Source organism: Chenopodium album, chromosome 8, assembly GCF_948465745.1.
Source record: "Chenopodium album chromosome 8, dcCheAlbu1.1, whole genome shotgun sequence".
Classification (NCBI taxonomy): Eukaryota; Viridiplantae; Streptophyta; class Magnoliopsida; order Caryophyllales; family Amaranthaceae; genus Chenopodium; species Chenopodium album.
Window position 1 is genome coordinate 6,692,116 of NC_137841.1, and position 10,788 is coordinate 6,702,903.

The window sequence follows — 10,788 nt, forward strand, 5'->3', positions numbered from 1 at the left end:
ATCAAATCATTCAAATAATAATAAAAAAAAGTATCAGGGCCTGTTCATATTTACTGAACTGAACTGAGCTGAACTAAACTGAACTGAAATAAATATTTTATGAGATAAAAAAATTAGGAGCTGAACTGAACTGAACTGAATGGAGCTGAACTGAACTAATTAGAGCCGAATTAAATTGAAATTAAGTAAATGTGAACAGACCCTCAATTTAATGTGTGACCAAATATTTCCAAGTAGTAGCCACTAGCCATGATATAAAAGTCACCAGTAATACGCTAATGTTTGGTCCAACTAGTTCAGCTAAAGGTGGTCTTATATTGATAATACGGTTTTATTAAAATTTTGTAATACTCGTACATATAATATGTATTTTTTATGTTGTTTTATGATTTTATTAGTGGGTATAAGAAAATTCCTTTTTCAAAAAGTTAAATTAACAACTAAGAAGACTGATTCATTTCCTAATATATGAATTTTATTGATATTATATGATATATTTCACTTATTGTCATGAATAATTGAGTACAGATGAATTACATTAGACTCTCTATTATTAAAAAACTAAAAATGAAAATCTTAAGCATTAATCAAAACATTTATTACATTGATCACATATGATTCTATCATTAACTACTAATCTAATACTTTTAATCTTTTCATCTCAATTTACTTGACCCATTTGACCAATTTTTATTGATAGTTAAAGTTAATAAATTAGTGTGAGATGATTTCACGCAAAATTTAGGGTCTGTTCACATTTATTGAAATAAGCTGAACTGAACTAATTGGAGCTAAATTAAGCTGAACTGAACTGAATATTTTATGAGAGAGGGAAATTAGAAGTTGAATTGAACTAAACTAATTGGAACTGAACTGAATTGTTAATCACAGAGTAAATGTGAAGAGGTTATTACTCTACTTTCTGTGGGCAGTGGGACCCATGGAGTACTAATTTAAACAATATACATAATTATCCTTAATTGTTAAGGACTGTTCATATTGTAGTATAAATAGAGGGCAGGTATTCAGGGTAATAGAATAGAATTTGATTTTGAAACATCTTTCATTCCATCTAAAAAAAATAGTGAAAGAAAGGAAAAAAAAAAAATCACAAAAAATGGCCACCCTCATTGCCCCTGACCATGCTGATCCTATTGCTGATGCCGAGGCTCTCAAAAAAGCATGCCATGGTAATAATCATTCAACATTAATTTTCTTTGTTAGATTGATTAATTTTTTGCATGCAAATCATTAATTTTCACAAATTTATACTCGTGTTTTTTAAAATGTGATTTAAATTTTCCGGGTCTAAACATGGCCAAAATGACAAATAGTATACGTGACTATTAATTCCCGACAAGGGCAAGTCGAATGTGACAATTTTGATTGTAATTGCAGGGTGGGGAACTAATGAGAAGGGTATCATCGAAGTCATTGGTCACAGGAATGCAGCACAGAGGAGGATGATCAAGGAGGCTTATGAGCAGCAGTACAATGAAAATCTTATCAGGCGTTTTGAGAAGGAGCTTTCTGGGGATTTTGAGGTGAATTTAATTTATTACATTTTTTTCTGTTCTACACTGTATCATCTAAGAAATTTATTATTATTTTTTTTTCATGATTTTTTTTTCTTCTTGTTTTTACTGATGTTTTGGACACATTAATTAGTCATTCTGTCCCAGAATTATATGTTTTTATCATAAATTTTGCTAAGATATTTATAATCGTTTGGTGGGTCATGTTTATTGAGATTGATAGGAATCATGTATGTATAAAATAGACAACGTCTGAAATCTCTGAATCACATCTGGGTTTTTGTGATTGAAATTTCCACAGTAAAATGATCACCACATCTAATTTTTATTGGTCGATTTTTTTTTTTTTTTTTTTTTTTTTTTTTTTTTTTTTTTTTTTTTTGTTTGTCAAATTTTTTAAAAAATTTCTTTTGTAAAAATTATTTTTTTTCCTTGGATATTTCTGATTTTTTTTTTCAATAATTGATTTTTTTAAAAAAGATGAAAAATAAAAAAATAATTTAAAAAGCAACCAATAACATTTAAGTTTAGTGGTAGTCATTTTTAGGATGCTAAAACAAAAAACTTTTGTGAAGCATTAAATTAGCCTGGCAAGTTTGGTTTGAGGTCGGATAAATTTGGATTCTTCTAATCGGATATGAGTCAGTTATAAAATTAATACAGTATCTAGTTTTTGATCAAAATTGTGGATTATTTTGGGTTGTAAATTTGTTACTAAGGGCTTGTTTATGATACGTTATAGGTTCGAATCCCCCTTCTCCATTTGTAGTTATAACGTGTAATGTTATTTTGGCTCAATCGGACCAAAAAAAAACCCTTTTGGACCTTAAAGTTTTGTTTTAGCCCTATAAAGTATAGCTTTCACTAATTTGTACATGGTTCAAATTGTGATATTTAGAGAGCTGTTTACCGATGGATGTTGGATCCCATGGACCGGGAGGCTGTTCTAGCCAATGTTGCTCTCAAGAAATCAGACTACCGAGTGATCGTAGAGCTCGCATGCATTCCATCTGCGGAGGAACTCTTGGCATTCAAACGGGCCTATCAAACTCGTTACAAGCACAGCTTGGAGGAAGATGTTGCATCTCACTTCTCTGGTGATATGCGCAAGGCAAGTCTTCTGATGATCTGATCGCATCCTTGCCATTATTATCATTTAAATTAATTCGTTTTTACATGTCATTAGATAACATCATAACATTACAATTTTCGATATTGTTGCAGCTGCTGCTTCTGCTGGTTAGTGTTCACAGGTACGAGAGTGAGGCTTCAGAGCCAAAGCTGGTGGAGGCTGAGGCTGAAATCCTTCACAAGTGTATCAAAGATAAGAATTATAACCATGACGAGATCATAAGGATCATTACCACCAGGAGCAAGGTTCATCTCACTGCTACCTTTTACCGGTATAGAGACGTTTACAGCACTCCAATCACTAAGGTAAATAAGCAATTCACAAATATTTCAAGCAAAAATTGGATTGAAAATTATGACAGCAACTTACGGGCTCAAATTTTCTTTTGTGTAGAGTCTGGCTTCTGATCAAGACAAGGATTTCGTAGCAGCGCTTCAGACTGCTATCCGATGCATCAAGTCCCCTCTCAAGTACCTAGAGAGGGTAATTTCTCTTCTTGCTCTATATGCAAGTGCACTTTATGTTAGAAACATTTTGTTTTGGTTTTACTTGTTATGATGTTAATTTATTCCGTGTTTGCGTATAGCTTGTGACCGAGGCAATTAAGAAGCGTGGAACTGATGAGGATGCTCTGACAAGGGTGATTGTAACAAGAGCTGAGAGGGACTTGGGGGAGATCAAAGAGCTGTTCTACAAGCGGAGCAGCGTGACCCTGGAGCATGCCGTGGCTAAGGAGACTCGTGGGGATTACGAGAAGTTCCTCCTTGCTCTTCTGGGAAAGCAGGATTAAACTACATGATCATATAAAACCGCCCTGTAATTCCAGTGTCGTTTTTAGCTATGTTGTGGTAATTTAAGTTGAGCATTATCGTTAGTAAGAAGCTCAACAAGGCTATGTATTTGAACCTTTTGTGGTGTGTTATGTTATGCTGAGGAATTTAATATATGAATGGATTATCATTTGAACTTAAATTAATTTGGCTACACATCAACTGAGGTAAGGTCTTTAGCTGTGAGTTTAAATCTTTTGATTTTCGTATGTTTATGATGTGGGTTTTAAATTGTTTGAAAGGGAAAGCAATTCCTACAAGTTGTTTTTTTGAATACAGTGGTCCAAATTTTCACGAAAAGTTCCACTTACTTAAAAGGGGTTCAAATTAGCGAATCTCTCCATTTTGTAGAAAGCGAAACTTTTTAAGATGTACTTCGTATAATTTTGTCAACCAAACAACTTTTTGTGCTTTCACTTTTGAGCCTGATAGAGCGCTTTACACGTAATTCTTTATCTCTATCATATACACTTCATACACACCTACACAGGCTACACTACTATGTTGCAAAGAAGAAGAGATTATGACGAGGCCGAGCCAAGGAAACTTCACATGGTGAAGCTGTATGGAAGGGAAAAGTTAGATCTAAACATATAACTAATCTCCTAACTTTGTAGAAAAGGAAAAAAAATAGTTAATAATAAAGCCTAAACATATTATTTTTACTTTTTTAGCATTACCACTTGTTAATTAAAAAATAGTCTTATTTATAGACCATGAAAAATATCAATTGTCAAAAGATATTTTTGCTACTATATTATTTGTAGTTGTTTTACTTAATTAGAGATGCTCGAAATAATAGAGGTATCAAATTGGTTGTTTGGATAGGATTAATATTGAGTTTGTTTTGAATGATTTGAAATCATGACATATAAGTTAGAGTCATCTACAATTTGGTCAATTTTTAACCACTCTAATTTCTCTGGTGAATTGTACCACTCTCTCTCTCTTTTTAAGGTTTATAGGATATTAAGGCTTATAATGTAAAAAATAAACCAATTATATTATTTTATTATTATTATGATAGTTACATTTCAAGCGACCACAATAAATTTATTCGTATTATACGGAGTATTTTAGTTCAACGGAATAATAAAGTGTGAAACTATCTAGTCAAACTTCACGAGATAAACACGTAGAATTGATAGAAAACAAAAAACAATACTTTTCTTGACATCACATAATTAATTTCAAAACATTATAATAAGAGTTTTCAGACAATCAGGTTACCAACTCAATTATTACATGTATAGTGTAATTGGGGACCCTTTGCTTTTATTTAAGAGAGACTTGATCCATCTATCTATTTGCAGTCTGCTATTTCATTCATTCAAATAATCAAAATCTTTTGAAAAAAAAAATAGTGTCAATTTTGCAAAATTACAATGGCTACCCTCGTTGCTCCTGATCATGCTGATCCCATTGCTGATGCTGAAGCTCTTAGAGCTGCTTGTGAAGGTAATCATCATCGTCATCATTTTTATTTATCATCATCATCATCAATTCATCATTTACATTATGTTAATTATGTGTTATCTTTTATTTTGATGTGCTTTTTAACTCTGTTTTAAAGTTTTTGATTTCTCTGTTTTGTGGGGTTTTATCATTTCATTCTTAATTTTGATCTTAATTTTTTTTGGGGTAAGAATACCGGTAAGGGCAAATGATGTAGACGGGATTTGATATTTTGATCTCATACTTAAGTACCACCCCTCAAGACTTTAATCAATTAAATTAATTGATTATCCACATTTTGATCTTAATTATGGTCCAATGAACTAAATGCATAACTTGATTAAAGCTTATTAAGCTGTTAATTGTTATTAGCATTTGATCTTTAAAATATGCTACATTGACTTTTTTTGCTTCTTTGATATTTGTTAGCCGACCCCAAGACTAAAGCTTTGTTGTTGTTGTGATCTTTGTTATGCCTGAAGCTTAAGTTGACTTTATTTTTATACATCTTATTCTAATTAAAAGGGATAACTTGATGATTAATTATAATCTAATTACTAATTCATGAAGATGGGTTGATTAATATGTTTGGGAAATACAGGATGGGGAACTAATGAGAAGGGAATCATCGAAATCATCGGTCACAGAACAGCAGCCCAGTTGAAACTGATTAAGGAAGCATATGAAGAGATGTACAGTGAAAATCTTATGAAGCGATTTGAGAAAGAGCTTTCTGGTAACTTTGAGGTATAAATTATAAGACCATTTTGTTACTCGTACTCTTCATTTACCGGTGTTAGAGTCTTGACACTACGACATTTCATTTTAGGCCACAATCATGTAACATTTTCAAAAAAATAACCGAGTGTAACACTTGGACACGTACCTATGTCTGACACTTAACATGGATGTGGCCTATTATTTCGAAACAATGAGTATCTAGTAGCTCTAAACCTTGCTTTTATGTAATGTAGAAAGCAGTATACCGATGGATGTTGGACCCATGTGACCGAGAGGCAGTTCTAGCTCATAATGCTTTGAAGGAAAAAAAATTCGGAGTTATCATTGAAATTTCATGCATCCCATCTTCTGATGAACTGTTGGCAATCAAGAGAGCTTATCAAGCTCGATACAAGCATAGCTTGGAAGAAGATGTTGCTTCTCATTTCTCCGGTGATCTGCGCAAGGCAAGTCCTCGGATCCTAACCATTGATCATATTGAGTTGGCTAGCTATTGATGTCTTTAGATTGTCATAACTAACAATGTTGTAATGTTGAATGTTACTACAGCTGCTACTTCTGCTGGTTAGTGTTTACAGGTACGACTCATATGAGACTGAAGTCACAGACCCAAAGTTGGTCGAGGCAGATGCTAAAATTCTTGAAGATTGCTTCAAAGATAAGGAATATAACCATGATGAGGTCATTAGGATCCTGACTACGAGGAGCAAGGCTCATCTCGTTTCAACTTTCTTTCGCTATGAAGATATCAGTGGCACTCCCCTTGTTGAGGTAAATTAAACTAACAATCATTGACTTGTGAGTTGTGACAGCATTCCTAATTAAACTTTGTGAACTTATATGAACTTGTTTGAATAAATTTTTGTTGTGAGTTGAACTTGAGTAGCCCTTATATAAACTTAGCGGTCTTTGAACTTATTTACTTAGTGTTTTCATATCAAAATTGGTCTTAAGGAGATAATCTAATGCATTTAATTTGATCTGGACTCCACAGGTTTTGGATTCTGATAAGGAATTTGTCGTAGCACTTCAAGCTGCTATTCGATGCATCAAGTGCCCTCAGGAGTACTTGGAGCAGGTAGCTAAATATTCTACATTTGCTAATCTCTGAAGAATTTAAGTGTTTTCATGTTCAAAAGAAATTGTTTCTGATTATGTGTCTGAATTCTGAATTAATTAGGTTCTGACTGACGCGCTAATGAAGCATGGAACTGATGAGGATGCACTGACTAGAGTCATAGTTACAAGGGCTGAGAAGGATTTGGGAGAGATTAAGGAGCGATTCCACCAGAGGCACAGTAAGACTCTTGAGCAAGTTGTGGCCAAGGAGACTCACTGGGACTACGAGCCCTTCCTCCTTGCTTTGCTCGGAAAGCAGGATCATTAAGCAAGATTAAACATATGACAGTATCAGTGTTATCATTGTTGTCGTCTCTGTTATGAGTGTGTATCTTTTCTTTTGGCTTGTTTTGTGGCCAATCTAAGCGGCTTTGATGTTGCTGAGAGATTTTACAAGGCTTTGTGCAGTCTATGTATTGCTACAAGGCTCTTTGTGCTATGTATTGCTGAGAATAATATCATTTGAGTGTTAATCCCTTCAATGAATTTGGCGTAGCATCAGTTAAATTTCAGATCTGAGAAATGAAGCTTGGCATAAATTTCATATGAATAGTTGGAGAACAAGTATTAGCTGCACATCAGGATGCATATCAATCCTGATAATAGAAGCGTCGAACTTTGCTATTCAGCAAACACCTGATAAACCAATTTGATCTTTAGACAAAAGAAACTCAAAGACAACCCACAATTGCAAGTAAATGGCACCCTTGAAGGGTTGATAAACACATGCTATAACAGAAACAGCTTCAGCATGCCACTTACTGAAAAAACATTCAAAAATATACTACAAAAGAGCTAAATTATGTTTCACAATATTACAGATTACATTTTATTTTGTCAATTCAAGGCGGAATCGACAAATCTACCTTGATCCTCTATATATGTGTCACAGCCTATATGGCACTAAACGACTGCAATAACGGCCAAGCAGTGCAGTAATAATCTGCTAAACAGTCACTCATGAAACATAAAGCTGAAGTACAGCTTCAGGCATGGTTTTATACTTTATGTATTTTTTTAACCACTCAGTATTATCAAAGAAAAGTATAAATTAAACACAAAGCATAAAACGAAAGTTTTTATAAAGGTTGCAACGACTAGTATCCAGTATTAACTGTAATGAATATACAACACTTCAATATCTGTTCTATGTTCTTTTCCTTCTGTCACTATCCAGTATCTTTGCATTAGCTTTCCCAAATTTTTTTAAGTATGCATTGAAGTCTGTTAGCCGAGACGAACACTATAAGAGGGGGGAGGGGGTGGATTGTATGTGAGTTCCTATTGACTACTTTTGCGGAATATAAAACAGAATGTAAAGGAACTTGCAATGCACACAGTATTTTACGAGGAAACCTTCTCGGGCCCAACTAGAAGTAAAATCTCGACTCTTCTAAGGGATTTCCAAAACCAAACCACTTCACTATAATAGGGCAAACACACAAGTTACAACCTATTGTACTCAGACCTTTACTCACAAGTTCCAGACTGAACTTGCTACACAGTAGGACCCTATCCTACCCAATCTAAGTCTCACACTTAGATTCACTCGTACTCTCTAAATACTACCTCTCAGCTTCACACTAGAACCCTACACACCTGTATGCAAAGTATATTTCACACACTCACCCAAGAACCCAACCAATACAAAATACCCGACTCCTATTATATGAAAGGTAAGCTACGCATGAAACCCAAAACTAATATGACAAAGTTATAAGCTTGGTAAACTTACACAATTAAAGCACAATTCGATTTCTTCACGCATAAACTCACATAAAACTATGAAATGAGATTTCTACTATTTATACAAGGCTAGCTTGTATATGAAGTAGGGTTTTCAAAAGATAAAAATGTAAAGTTACCAAAATCTCAAAAACACGGTTTTTAAGTAAATCCGTTTAGAAGAAAATCTTTTTGGAAAACTTATCAAAGATAGATTATCATCAAATAATATCTTTTGATATCAGTTTTTAAGATATAAATCTTTTTAGAAAATCTTTTGGGAAATTCTCTTTGGTGAACTCCAACTTTTTAAATTTCTAAAATTTAAAATTTATTGTCAATGGGAAATTCTCTTTGGTAAACATTCTTAAAATTTATTGTCAATGGTAAACCTTAATTAGCTAGCCTAATGCATTGGTAACATTATTGATGATTTTATGTAATTATTTGGCTAACCCTAGTTAATTGCAACACTAATGACTAATTTAACCTCATAAAATAAAATTAATTAAATAATTATTTAAAATAATAATAATAGTAATAAAAAAAAAAACCAAACTCCTCCCTTACCCCACCTAGCCACCACCAGCAGCTCCTCCCTCTGTCGGCGGCCAAGCGCCCCACCATTCCGACATCCAGCCCATCCCTACCCCCGCCGGCATCGGTGACCCATCCCCCCTACCCTCTAAACCCACCACTCGCGCCGGTGACCCATCCCCCTACCCACCACCCGAAACTCCCAAATACCCAACCCGAAACCTCACTCAACCCTCCCCCACCACGTTAAAACTCAAATCCGGCCCTTTCCCACCCTCAAAACCCTGGGCGACGAAGTTTCGAGGGTGGGGGAGGGCCTGATTCGGAGTTTGAAGTGGTTGGGGGAGGGTTTTTTACGGGTTTCGGGTTGGGGATTTGGGGGTTTTTGGTTTTCTGGTGGTTTTAGGTAGGGGAGGGGGAGGCTACGTCACCAGCCAGCAGGGTGGGGAAGGCCAAGCGTCTCCAACTAGAAGGTGGGCGCTTGGACGCCGGCAAGGAGAGGGTTGCCGCCGGTGGTTAGGGGGTCTGGGAGGAGTTTGGTTTTTTGTTATTTTTTTTGTTTTTTTGTAAATGGTTGAGTGTAGTAATTAGGGGCTTCTTAGTCATTTCGATTTTTTTTAAAATTTATTAGCTAATCATGATTAAAAAATCAATTAATTATATCAATAATGTTACCAATGCATTAGTAAAGCTAATTAAGGTTTTCCATTGATAATAAATTTTAAGAATGTTTACCACTTAGAAATTTACAAAGTTGGAGTTCGCCAAAGAGAATTTCCCAAATCTTTTCTTAAAAACTTGTCTTTTTAAACTTTCCTCTTTTAATTATATTTGCCATGCTTCTAATAGGTTTCACGCGTAAACATACTCAACATATTTACAGCAAATCTAAAAGATAAAATCTTAATCTTAACTAAATTAATTTGCTGCGTCAATATTCTATAATCATAGGATACTTGGGCTTCACACAGTCCAGAACTAAGTTCATGTTGTCACTTGCACTCTAGTTCTGAATTGGAACTTCGCAGGCCAAGTTCTTCCAGAACTTGCTGTCTTCAACGCAGACCAAGTCAACACCTTAACTTGTCGTCTTCAAGTTCCTGTTAGGGAACGTTCCTATTAGGGAATTTAGTTCTTATTAGTGAACTCTTCTTCTATCTTGTTTAACCTTCCTTAGGAGCCTCTTCATGCCTTCTTAGATTAGGCTACTCTTCCACCTCCAAGGTCCACTTCACCTGTTCTAGTTATACACTTAGAGAAACCTTTATTAGTCGAAGTTTGCTTGAGTTTAAGTTCATCATCATCAAAACATTTAAGCTTCAATAAAGTCAAATACTCTAGTCGTGTTGGCAACCCGTAAAATTAACTAGAGCTATTGTGGTAGAAATTATACATTCACTAACTTGAAAATAGAAAAAATTAATTAAAAAATGGAAGAAGTATTATTAACAATTTCCCACAATAGTGCTAGAATAAAAAAAAAATTTCCATTGTGCGTTGATTTGGAAACTAATTCCCTAGATATTGTCCATGTAGGATCGGTGTTGGGTGTGATTTTTTTTTTTATCCCACCTTAAAACCGCTAATGACAATAACGGTTATAGCTTTAAAACCGCTACTGTTATTAGCGGTTTCAGAAAAGAGACTGCCTATTTCAATAAACAGGTCTCTTTTCTTCCGGAGGTAAAGAGACCTGTCAATAAAAAAGGAAGTC

The 10,788-nt window shown here is 34.5% G+C and overlaps 2 protein-coding genes across 2 annotated transcripts; both read left to right on the forward strand.

Moving 5' to 3' along the window:
- Nucleotides 1–1,054: 1,054 nt before the first annotated feature.
- Nucleotides 1,055–3,675, forward strand: LOC145555751 (annexin-like protein RJ4). Its single transcript, XM_081617478.1, has 6 exons — nt 1,055–1,190; nt 1,399–1,544; nt 2,434–2,646; nt 2,760–2,972; nt 3,061–3,150; nt 3,254–3,675. The coding sequence occupies exons 1-6, from the start codon at nt 1,118–1,120 to the stop codon at nt 3,455–3,457; spliced, it is 939 nt and encodes a 312-aa protein (XP_081473604.1). The 5' UTR covers nt 1,055–1,117; the 3' UTR covers nt 3,458–3,675.
- Nucleotides 3,676–4,756: 1,081 nt separating this feature from the next.
- Nucleotides 4,757–7,324, forward strand: LOC145555752 (annexin-like protein RJ4). Its single transcript, XM_081617479.1, has 6 exons — nt 4,757–4,955; nt 5,554–5,699; nt 5,927–6,139; nt 6,243–6,464; nt 6,688–6,771; nt 6,874–7,324. Exons 1-6 carry the CDS (start codon nt 4,883–4,885, stop codon nt 7,078–7,080), a joined length of 945 nt encoding a protein of 314 aa, XP_081473605.1. The 5' UTR covers nt 4,757–4,882; the 3' UTR covers nt 7,081–7,324.
- The last annotated feature ends 3,464 nt before the right edge of the window (nt 7,325–10,788 follow it).

What these genes read in the sequence shown, in the direction of transcription:
- LOC145555751 (XM_081617478.1), top strand. Translation starts at nt 1,118, where the DNA reads ATGGCCACCCTCATTGCCCCTGACCATGCTGATCCTATTGCTGATGCC. An exon ending in TCTCAAAAAAGCATGCCATG is followed by an intron (nt 1,191 to 1,398) that starts GTAATAATCATT and finishes TTGTAATTGCAG; the next exon opens with GGTGGGGAACTAATGAGAAG. An exon ending in CTCTCAAGTACCTAGAGAGG is followed by an intron (nt 3,151 to 3,253) that starts GTAATTTCTCTT and finishes GTTTGCGTATAG; the next exon opens with CTTGTGACCGAGGCAATTAA.
- LOC145555752 (XM_081617479.1), top strand. Translation starts at nt 4,883, where the DNA reads ATGGCTACCCTCGTTGCTCCTGATCATGCTGATCCCATTGCTGATGCT. An exon ending in TCTTAGAGCTGCTTGTGAAG is followed by an intron (nt 4,956 to 5,553) that starts GTAATCATCATC and finishes TGGGAAATACAG; the next exon opens with GATGGGGAACTAATGAGAAG. An exon ending in TCTCCGGTGATCTGCGCAAG is followed by an intron (nt 6,140 to 6,242) that starts GCAAGTCCTCGG and finishes ATGTTACTACAG; the next exon opens with CTGCTACTTCTGCTGGTTAG.